Source organism: Bos mutus, chromosome 22 (assembly GCF_027580195.1).
Source record: "Bos mutus isolate GX-2022 chromosome 22, NWIPB_WYAK_1.1, whole genome shotgun sequence".
NCBI lineage: Eukaryota > Metazoa > Chordata > Mammalia > Artiodactyla > Bovidae > Bos > Bos mutus.
Genome location: NC_091638.1, coordinates 61,201,986 through 61,212,270, shown reverse-complemented (window position 1 = coordinate 61,212,270; position 10,285 = coordinate 61,201,986). Strand labels below are relative to the sequence as shown.

At 64.2% G+C, this 10,285-nt stretch overlaps 1 protein-coding gene across 7 annotated transcripts; it reads left to right on the top strand.

Moving 5' to 3' along the window:
• The first annotated feature begins 4,947 nt into the window (after positions 1–4,947).
• On the top strand, positions 4,948–10,230 carry GATD1 (glutamine amidotransferase class 1 domain containing 1). Of its 7 annotated transcripts, XM_070359001.1 has the most exons (8): positions 4,950–5,102; positions 6,468–6,544; positions 6,827–6,932; positions 7,214–7,321; positions 8,270–8,364; positions 8,765–8,858; positions 8,996–9,107; positions 9,186–9,328. In XM_070359001.1, exons 1-8 carry the CDS (start codon positions 5,039–5,041, stop codon positions 9,190–9,192), a joined length of 663 nt encoding a protein of 220 aa, XP_070215102.1. In that variant the 5' UTR covers positions 4,950–5,038; the 3' UTR covers positions 9,193–9,328. The 7 variants fall into 7 exon arrangements, with proteins under 7 accessions (XP_070215104.1, XP_070215107.1, XP_070215101.1 ...); XM_070359000.1 differs by lacking the exon at positions 8,765–8,858 and having other exon boundaries at positions 4,949–5,102; positions 9,186–10,230; XM_070359004.1 differs by lacking the exon at positions 7,214–7,321 and having other exon boundaries at positions 4,949–5,102.
• The last annotated feature ends 55 nt before the right edge of the window (positions 10,231–10,285 follow it).

The following is a 10,285-nucleotide window of genomic DNA, read 5'->3' as shown; positions in this document are numbered from 1 at the left end:
CACTGTTTCCCCCATTTTATCCTAACCCTGAGGGCGCGCAGGTCCTGGGCCCTGAGCACATTCACACTGTGGGAGCGTCACCCCATCGGCCCTCGGAAACGATTCCTCTTCCCAAACTGACCCTCTGTCCCCGTTAACACCCGTTCATTCTGTCTCTGCAGGCGACCTCAGGTGAATGGAGTCAGACCGGATTTGTCCTTCTGTGTCTGCTTATTTCTCTGAGCATCACGTCCTCAAGGGTCACCCATGGTGTAGCGTGTGTCAGGATTTCCTTCTTTTTAAGTCCCACCCTATGCGTGGACCACAGTTTGCGGATCCATCATTCGCTGATGGGTGGACTTGCCTCCACTTGTCGGCTGCTTCGACTGTGGGCCCAGCACCCAGCTCACTCGAGGACCTGCTCAGAGGTGGGGCGGCCGGGCTCCACGGTGCGTGCCCCTTAAACTCAGCAGCCGTGTCTCGTGCCTGTGGGGCGGCCGGGAGAGAAGCGTGCCTCTCGCCCAGTGACACGGGAGTGGGCGAAGCCTCGAGGTTGACAGCCCGTCTGAGCGGGGCCACCTTGGGTCGTTCCATCTGCACGGACCCAACTGCTGCTGTTTACTGAGTCCTTGGCTGTCCGGGCTTTGCCTTTTCTGATTTTTCTGTTGCTGCCATTTGTCTGTTTTTCTGCGATGAGAGGCCTTCTTGTCATTTATTTGGAGGATTATTTTTTGGTCTGGCTGCACGGCCTGGGAGATCTTAGTTCCCCGACCAAAGGTTGACAAGGATTGAACCCTGGCCGAGGCAGTCAAAGCGCAGAGCTCTAACCAGCGGACCACAGGGCACTCCCGCGTGCATTTCTTCCTGTGTCTCATATTCCAAGCCTTTGCCAACGGCACTTATCTGTATTCAGTGGCTGGCTTGCATCTGTTTCCTTTGTCTAAAAGTCCCCAAATCTCAAGTTATCACGCGTAACCGTTGATCCCTTTACTGTCTAACCTTCTGGAATCTTTCCTAATATAACACTCTTGGCATTTACTCACAGCAAGGACTTAACCCATCTGAACCTCGGGTTTCATGGGGACTAAGCTGAGGAGCTCGTGGTATCTCTCTCCCACCAGAGATGAAGGGGGCCAGGGTCAGGCAGTGAAGGGCCCCCCGCAGTCCCTTGGTGGCTGTGCCTCCTGCTGCCACTTTGCACACAGCCAGGGTCTGTCCTGAGCCCGCGTCGGCCTGCACCTGCCTCAAGGCCATACTGTAGTTTTGTGATACTACTTTGTAATCTCCTCTCGTTTCCATCTGCAATGCGGGAGACCTGGTGTTTGATCCCTGGGTTGGCAAGATCCCCCGGAGAAGGGAAAGGCCACTCCAGTATTCTGGCCTGGAGAATCCCATGGACTGTAGAGTCCATGGGGTCACAAGGAGGACACAACTGAGCGGCTTTCACTAAGAGAAACACAGCATCTAAGCTTTAGGGATGCTATGCTGCTCTCGTTTCCTTATTTCGTCGGAATTTCCACGCATGCTCAGTTACTGGTGGCCCCTTCCGGGGAAGGTTAGAATTGGGTAGCTGAGGTCCCCAGGGTGCCATGAGGGTTCTGAGGCCCAGCTTTTAAAGTGTATGTATATATATTTACGTGTTTATGGCTGTGCCGAGTCTTTGTTGCTGTGTGTGGGCTTTCTCTAGTTGCGGAGACTGGGAGCTGCGCTCTTAGCTGCAGTGGGCAGGCTTCCCGTCGCAACGGCTTCTCTGGTTTCTGACGACAGGTTCCAGCCCATGCGGGTTTCAGTAGCTGTGGCTTGCGGGCTTAGCTGCCCCATGACGTGTGGAATCTTCCCGGACCAGGGGTCAAACTGGCATCCTCTGTGTTGCAAGGTGGATTCTTACCAGGGAAGCCCCTCAGCTTCTGGTTCACAGCATTCCTAAGCTTTAGGAAGGTAGGGATGCTTCCAAATGATAAAAAAATAAAACCTCTTGGGGACACCCAGTGAAAATGAAAGTCGCTCAGTTGTGTCCTTCTTGTGACCCCACGGACTCTACAGTCCACGGAATTCTCCAGACCAGAATACTGGAGTGGGTAGCCGTTCCCTTCTCCAGGAGATCTTGCCAACCCAGGGATCGAACACCAGGTCTCCTGCAATTGTAGGTGGATCTTTACCAGCTGAGCCACCAGGGAAGCCCTGCTGACTTCAATGACCTTTACTACAGTACCACTTTTGAGTGGGAGTGGGCGAGGCTCACAAAATACCAGATATAAAAAGTACTCCATATAGAAAAAGCTCACACTGTAAATCGCACGCAGGCTTACAAGGACCTCTGAAAGCCAGAACTCAGACGGTAACAGCATGTCCAGGACAGAGGCCCCGTGGGCGGGGCCAGCAGGGTAGGCTGGGTCGCACGTGGGGTCACGGCACAGGGATGCAGAAGGTGCCTGTGGGGGTCCGGGCTGCTTTCCTCTCTAGCACCCTCTCCTCCCCCAAGAGTGTGCAGCTCCCTTTTGGGGACCTGGGACCTCATTCTTGGTGCATCCAGGGCTGGGCCGGGCCAGTGCTTCAGGCCAGGTAGGGGCCTCCAGAACCTCTTTTCCTCCACCAGGGCAGAGTAGCAGAGGCCTGGGGAGGGCAGAGCTGGCCGGCGACCTGCTGCTCTGGACCATCCCGTGGATGCTGAGTCGGGCCTGGACTCCTGGGCCTTCAGCCCCGCCCTGGCCATGGCTCCCTGCCCTCAGGGAGGTGAAAGGGCAGGCAGGCAGAGGCTCCCGGCTTCCCAGTGACCGACCCCACCGTGCCTGTGCTTCCCATTCGGGGCCTTCAGCCCGTGGAGCCACGCTGGCTGTCTGAGGGCCGCTGAGCAGACAAGAGCCCCATGCCGCCACCTGCCCCCCAAGAGCAGCTCCTGTCCTGGCTGGAGGGGAGGGCACACCTGTTGTGTTGCGGAGAGAGCTCAGGAGATGCCCCTGGGACCCACGCCAGCTCCCCATCCAGCTCTGTGGGACCTGGAAGTGTGTTTGTGGGAAATCCCCTTCAGATGCTCCTCTGGACCCTCCCAGGCCTCTGTCGCTCCCTGTCCTGATGTCCTGGGCTCTGGGATAGGCCAGACTGCGACCGCCTGCCTCCCTTTCATGTCATCCCACTCCAGGCCACAAAACGCCACTGCCTGGCAGCCTGGGGTCAGCAGTGCAGCCAGCGGCTCTGCGCTCTCAGCAGTCCTGCCAACGCTCCCGCTCCAGGCGCAGGGACCCCGTGCCCAGCTGGCGGCCACGGCCTCGGCAGTCCTAGGTTTAGGGCCGTTGTAGCACAAGCCACAGGTGCTTGGGATCTAAGTCTGTGGACGCCTCCCAGCCCAGCCTCGGCCAAAAGAGAGCCCGGAGCTGAGAAGCTTGGCCCTGATGGGAAGAGGGATGCTTCCTGGCCTGGGACCTGGGCCCCTCTGCTGCCTGTCTGGGAAGCTAGGCTGCCCATGGCACATCCTCCCTGAGACAGCCTCAATCCCAAGTCCCTGTATGGGAGGTCCACCCAGCAGGCCGACTGGGATAACAAAGGGGCACTCAAGGCAGTCCTTGCATGGGGTGTTCTCAGAAAGGGAGTATTGGGTAGACAGTGCCTTGGTGCCCATGGGCTTTGAGGGATGGTTAGGAGTTTGATGGGCAGAGAGATGGGTTCCAGCATTCGGGAGATAGAAATAGGAAGTGAAATGGCTCCCAGGGAAAGGCTCAGATGTGCTTTGAAAAGAGGAAGTTGCCAGGGGAGAAAGCAGAGGAGACCTGAGGCACTGGCCAGCCCCACCAGGCAGAAAGTCCCCCAGAAATGGCCCCCCAGTCACCCGTTCTTGGCTTCCAGGGTGAGCAGGTTCTAGGGACAGGAATGAAACGCTGTTGCAGGAAAACATGACCTTTGGTCCCCAGGGACTTTGTGCCTCGGGGGCCCAAACAACTGCAAGAGCCCAGGTTCAAGGGCGTCACAACCCCAACGGCAGAGCCCTAGTGCCCAACCCCCAGGCCTCCCCTACCTTCTACTGTTCCACTGGGCACTCACTGTTGATGATCAGGAACTTGCGTAGCCTGTAGGTGATGCCCAGGGGGAGGCAGGTGAGCTGACACTTCAGGTGTGACCCGGGGTAACAACTGTGGGAGGGGGCTCAGCAGGATGGGATGGGGGGCTCTGAAGGGGAGCCCCTTCTTCTCACCTCTAGACTGAGCGATGGACCAGGGGACAGTCACCTGGACTGGGCTGCTGGTCCTTCTGGTCCGCGCCTGCCCTCAGAAGAGCAGACACCTGCCAGTCACTCCTGCAGCACCCACCATCATGCCCAGGTGCGCTTGGCCATCTGGCCCGGGTGTTGGCCTCAGGGCCAGGCCTGAGTAACAGGCACCTCTTCACCGCTGCCCCCTCCCATGTGAGGGTAGGGCCGCTCCCTGGTATGAGAACCTGCTCAGGAAGGGGCAGTGAGACTCCTAGCCCACCCGGGGGACACCTCAATCGCCCTGACAGGTCATCTTGTGGGTGTCCGCCCCCTGGACACTGACAGGGGTCGACAGTGACAGGCAGACCACCGCTGGACCCAGAATGAGGCTTCTGGACAGGGAGGCCGCATGCCACCACCGCTGCCATGTCCTGCAAGTTGCCGAATGCCACGCGGGACGCATTCCTTGCAGGCTGGCCCACGGCCTCGACCTCGGTTTCGGGAGGGTCAGGAACCGTGTTCCCGACCGCGAGCGGGGGTTGGGCTAGGAGTCTGCTCCATGCAGCTGCGGTCCCGTGGCCCAGCTCAGACCTCTCTGCAGGATCTCCGGGGCCACGACGCGGACGCGGTCCGGGACCGCGTCCAAGGGCTCAGCTGCCCGCGGCTGGCGGCGGACTTGACCCGGAATCGGACCCGAACCCGAGCTGGGGGTGGGAGGAGGCGGAGCCAGCGCAGCTCAGCCCCGCCCCCAGGCCGCGCGGCGCGTCACCGCGCCCGGAAGCGCGCACTGCCGCCCCGCGCACGCGCCCCGCCGCCCGGGCACGCGCCCCGCCGCCCCGCGCACGCGCAGCGGTACCAGCCCCGCGCAGTCCCGTCATGGCGTCCGAGCGGCTCCCGAGCCGGCCCGCCTGCCTCCTCGTGGCCAGCGGCGCCGCGGAAGGTGAGGCTCGCGAGGGCGGGGTCGGGGCTGCGAGCGCTCCCGCCCGAGCCGAGCTTCGGTGGAGAGCGGCCCGCGGTGGTGCTCGCTGCGGGCTGGCCAGTGCACCCGGCCGCCGCCCGGGGACGCGGTGGGGGACTGTCCCGGGGCCCTGCGGTGCGCGAGCCGCGCCCCCCGGCAGTGTCCCGGGTGAAGGTGCGAGCGGAGCCGGACGGCCGGGCCCCGCGCCACGAGCGCCGCTTCTCGGCCGAGGCCTCGGGTGCTCAGGGCCGGCGGTCGGGGGCGCCGGGCGCCTCGGCCTCCGCAAGGAGGTCGATAGGCGGGGAGGCGGGGCGCCCAGGCGGGTCCCGGGGTCCCGCTCCGGAGCCTGCCTCCGGCCTGACTTCAGCTGCTGCCCAAGTGGGCGGGGGAGCGAGGGCAGCGGGTCACGGGGTCGCAGTGTGCTGAGCCCCAGGCGGGGCCCCTGAGCTGCCCCCCAGGACGGAGACACTGAGGGGCACCACCCGCCGTGGAGAGATCAAGGCTGAGCCACTGAGAGTGGGGTTCAGCCCTGGAGTCGTGGGTGACTGCTGGGAGCAGGGAAATGGTGAGGAGGGGTCGCGCCGGCCTGGGTGTGCCCCCGGGGAGGGTGTTGAGGACATGGGTTGGGGGCACAGCTCTGAAAGGCTGCTGGGCTCTGCGGGCAGGATGAGTAGGCCCTTCAGGGGACCCTGGGCCAAAGCAGGTAGGGTAGAGGGGGCTGGAGGAACCGGGCAGCACTGGGGAGACTGCCTTTGCCAGATATGCAGGCTGTCTACCGTGTGCATGTACTGATCCGCAAGACTGGAGAGGGATGAGGTCCAAGATGAGGTTCAGGGCTGGGGTCCCCTGATTAAAGGCGGAAGGATGCAGATCAGGTCCCTTTAGAAGCAGGTGTCTGTGATGGAGCCTCAGCCCCCAGAAGCGGAGAGCCTTTCCCCTGGGTCCACAGAGAAGAGGGCGGGGCACAGTGCCAGGGCTGGGGTGGCATGCAGGACCCAGGAGCTCCGTGAGGGAAGGAGCCCACCGCCCCGATCCCGCATGCACCCCCTTCCCCTAGGACACAGGCCGCGGCCCCGCCTCCAGAGCCACAGGCTTCTATCACTGCCCCCCTCTCGCTGAAATCGGCGGGTGTGTGTGGGTCTCAGTCCCTGGTGATGGAGTGTTAGGGAAGCTCACACTTGAGTTTTCCTTCTGGAAAAGGCCTGTAGTGGTCAGGCTCGGGAGAGAGCGAGACCCCCTTCAGGGGATTGCGGGCTGGGCCCTGGGTGAGGTGGGGTGAAGGGCTGCTCCCCAGGGTGGTCCGGACCGGGAGAAGCCCTGAACCCACCGGGCTGCGTCTTCTCGCAGGTGTGTCGGCCCAGTCCTTCCTCCACTGCTTCACGCTGGCCAGCGCTGCCTTCAACCTGCAAGTGGCCACGCCTGGGGTGAGTCCAGCTCCCCGTGTCTCCAGGAGAGTGACGTCATTCCTGGGGGGACCTACGGGGTTGGGACCCCAGGGAGCACTGAGAGCCTCCCCAGAGGTGCCTGGGACACCTGCTTCCACTCGACAGGCGGAGACTGTGGCCAGCAGGGGCTGAGGGGCTGGGCTGACAGTGTCTTTGTCCCGAGGGGCTGCTGGCAGTCCCAGCCCTTGTCAGTTTCCTGGAGCCTCCATATGCCAGTAGCAGGGGGTGAGGTGCTGACCCTTGGCCTCTGGGCCCCCACAGGGGAAGACCATGGACTTCGTCGACGTGAATGAGAGCAACGCACGCTGGGTGCAGGACTTCCGCCTCAAAGCTTACGCCAGCCCCGCCAAGCTGGAGTCCATTGACGGTGTGGGGCCTGGGAGGGCCTTGGGGGGTGCGATTCCTGCTGGGTCCTGACCCCAAACTGCTTTCTCGAATTCCTGGAGCATTCTGGGGCTTGCCATGGAGCACCGTGACCATCCGGGCCATGTCCTGTCCGGTGGCCAGACCTCCCAGCAGGGGAGGGAGCTGGCGGGTACGCAGGTGGTTTGCGGGCCTTGGGAGCCTTAGCTGGTGGGGGCAGCAGGAGCAGAGAGGAGCCGGCTGCTGGCCTCGTCGTCCGTGACTGACAGGGCTGTGGTCCTCCAGGTGCCCGCTACCACGCCCTGCTGATCCCCAGCTGTCCTGGGGCCCTGGTGGACCTGGCCAGCAGCGGGTCCCTGGCTCGCATCCTGCAGCACTTCCACTCTGAGAGCAGTAGGTGGCCTCGGGCCCGGGCTGGGGGGGGGCGGTACGAGATTCATGGAAGATGGGACCGCGCCAATAGGGAGGAGTGCCTGATGGGGGTGTGGGGGCTGGTGTTCGTGGGCGTCGTTGGGGTTCAGGTTTTGGTGGGAATGCCGTCATTTCAGGAGCTGCCTAGGGTCAGTATGGAGCGCTATGGTCCTGACCAGTAAGTGGACAGGTTTACCCAGCGTGTATACGTGTGCGTGTGACGCGCGCACACACACACATGAAGGTGGGCATCCCTTCCACCACCAGCCCCCTGACTTGCCCCTATGGTGCCTCAGCCTGGTTCCCTTGGGGGCTGTGGGCTGGGAACCCCGCCCCCCGCAAGATGGGCAGGCAGGATGCTGGCTTGGTTCTTGGTGGGGTTTGTGGGTGGTGGTGGGGCAGGGGGCTGGAAAACTGCCCTGAGGAGACGTGTCTGCTCCAAGGGAACGGGGCACACTGCCCTGGCCTGGCGTCGAGACGAGCGGGCGAACCCAGGGCTGCACACAGCGTCCTTTGTTGGTGGAAACGAGGCCTCCTGTCCATGGGCAGTGCTTGTCCGGGCACTCAGCCGTGGGAACGCACTTGTGCCAGCCTGCCCTCTGAGACGGGGCTTGGGGCCAGGGGCCTGGGGTTGAGCGGAGGGCTGGGCGCCCCCTGCCCCCCTATCTGCTGCATTCGGAGGAGGGGGCTCCAGGCACTGCCCAGAGGCCGGGTCAGGCAGCTCTGATGGGCAGAGGGTGGTACTCCCGTGTGAGGGGTGGACCCAGCAGCCGCCTTCCTCCCGCCGAGCCTGGCTCTCAGCCCCTGAACAGCTTGAGGGGATCTGAGCTCTGAACAAACCCCAGTTTTGTGTGGGAGGGCCGGGGAGGTGGGGGTGTCGCTTGGGCCTGGGTGGCCGCGGCGTCAAGCTGGCGCTGGCCCTGCTTACAGAACCCATCTGCGCTGTGGGCCACGGCGTGGCTGCCCTCTGCTGCGCCACTAGTGAGGACAGGTCCTGGGTGTTCCAAGGCTACAGCGTCACCGGGGTGAGTGCACGGATGGACGGACGGGCGGGGCAGCGGTGCAGGAGCCCCGGGGGTGGGGCCCCTGGGGGGGCAGCAGTTGTTGGCCCAGTCAGGACTCGGACCCCAGCGCCAGGCAGGGGGCTTGCAGCAGGAGTCTCTTGAGGCCTGTTGAGTGGGTGACTGCTCGTGGGTCCTGGGGCAGGTCTGGGGGGGCTCCTCTGGGGGCACTGCAGCACCCCCTTGTCGGGCTCCGTGCCTGACCCTCGGCCCTGAGCTCACCTGCTTGGACCTTTCTGGTGGCCCCGTGTCCTGATGCTGGGGAAGACCCAGAAAGCTTTGCCCCTGCTGTGGACCCCTCCCCACGGGCAGCCCCTGGTGGGGGCATGGCCCCCTGACCCTGGGCACTGCCCCGGCCCCACAGCCCTCAGTGTACGAGCTCGTGCGGGCGCCGGGTTTCGCCCACCTGCCCCTGATTGTGGAGGACTTCGTGAAGGACGCGGGGGCCTGCTTCAGCGGTGAGCGGCTGGGCTGAGCGTCCAGAGGGCTGTGGGGACCCTGGTCACGAGCCCCAGCTGGGACGGCGGGGCAGGGCGGCGGGTCTCGGGGCCGCCCTGCACACGGCCTGAGGCCCCGGCGCTCGGGTCCCCTGCAGCCAGCGAGCCTGACGCCATGCATGTGGTGCTGGATCGCCACCTGGTCACCGGGCAGAACGCCAGCTCCACCGTCCCTGCCGTGCAGAACCTGCTCTTCCTCTGTGGCAGCCGGTGAGGGGCCGCGGCAGGTGGCAGTGGGACCCCGCCTGGTGCCCAGCCCCTGTGTCTGAACTGGCATCTACCCCGCAGGAAGTGAGGAGGCCCCGGGCCAGGCCCCGAGCAGATGCCACCACCTCCAGATGTCCTGGGTGTCCCCCGAGACCCTGCCTCGTGACACCCGGCCTGCCTGGCCCCTGGGGGAACTGCTGGGGGGCTCTGAGGATCCTCCCTGAATGGGTCGGCCTTGGGGGACGGACTGAGCCAGTGACTGTGGTGGGTCTCCCTGGGGAGGGGTGGGGAGTGCTGAGCGGGCTGTCCGTGGGCCCGGAGCGCCCCGAGTGCTCCACAGTCAGCTGTGGGGTCCCGGGGGGACACAGAGCCTTCCTGGAAGCCAGGGCGATTGCTGACCAGGACCCCGGGATCCTGTTCCTGGCCTCCCTGTGGTCTCCCCACCCCTTTGGGCCTTGGTGGGGGCAGGAGGGGAGGGCCCTCGCCCTGACGCTGGCCTGGCACGCTGTTTCAGACACGATGGCAACCCCACGTAAGGCCAGGGTGGATCAGGTGGACGCTGCGGCGTCTCCACGTCCCTTCCAACACTGGGAGAAAAGCTCGTGGATACAGCACACGGGCACCCTGCCAAGTGGTGTCCAGGTCCTGACGGCCAGGCCTGCTTCGGGGTGGACGTGGCAGAGCCCTGAGCTCCTCTTGGAGTGTGGCCGGCCGGCCTGGGGTGGCGGACGGTCCTGGGTGCCAGGTGGCTGCCCAGCCAGCGAACTCCAGTGCAGCCTGGGTGCTCTCCAGCTTCCTCAGGGCGCCCGCCCGGCCTGTGGCCCACAGCGGGGCCCTGGAGCTGCCCTGCCCCACGTGTCTCCTTCTCTCAGCCTGGCTCTGCCCTGGCTAGCCCCTTGGAAGGGAGGAGGAGGGAGGCAGCCAGGCGCCTCAGCCCCAGCGCCGCAGACCAGGCCATGCCCTACACGTACCCGCCTCTGCCGGCGGCTCCAGACACCTGCTGGCCTCCGCACCCCGGGCCTGGGCCCCTTCCCCAGCCATCCCGTGTGTGGCACCAGCTGGTGACGGACCTGGCTGGACAAAAGCGTTTTTAGAATGGTAATGCAAATAAAGAAAGAAATGATGACGCCTCAGGGGCATCTTCTGAGTGTCCGTACCTGACCTGGGTGGGCTCTGCGGGG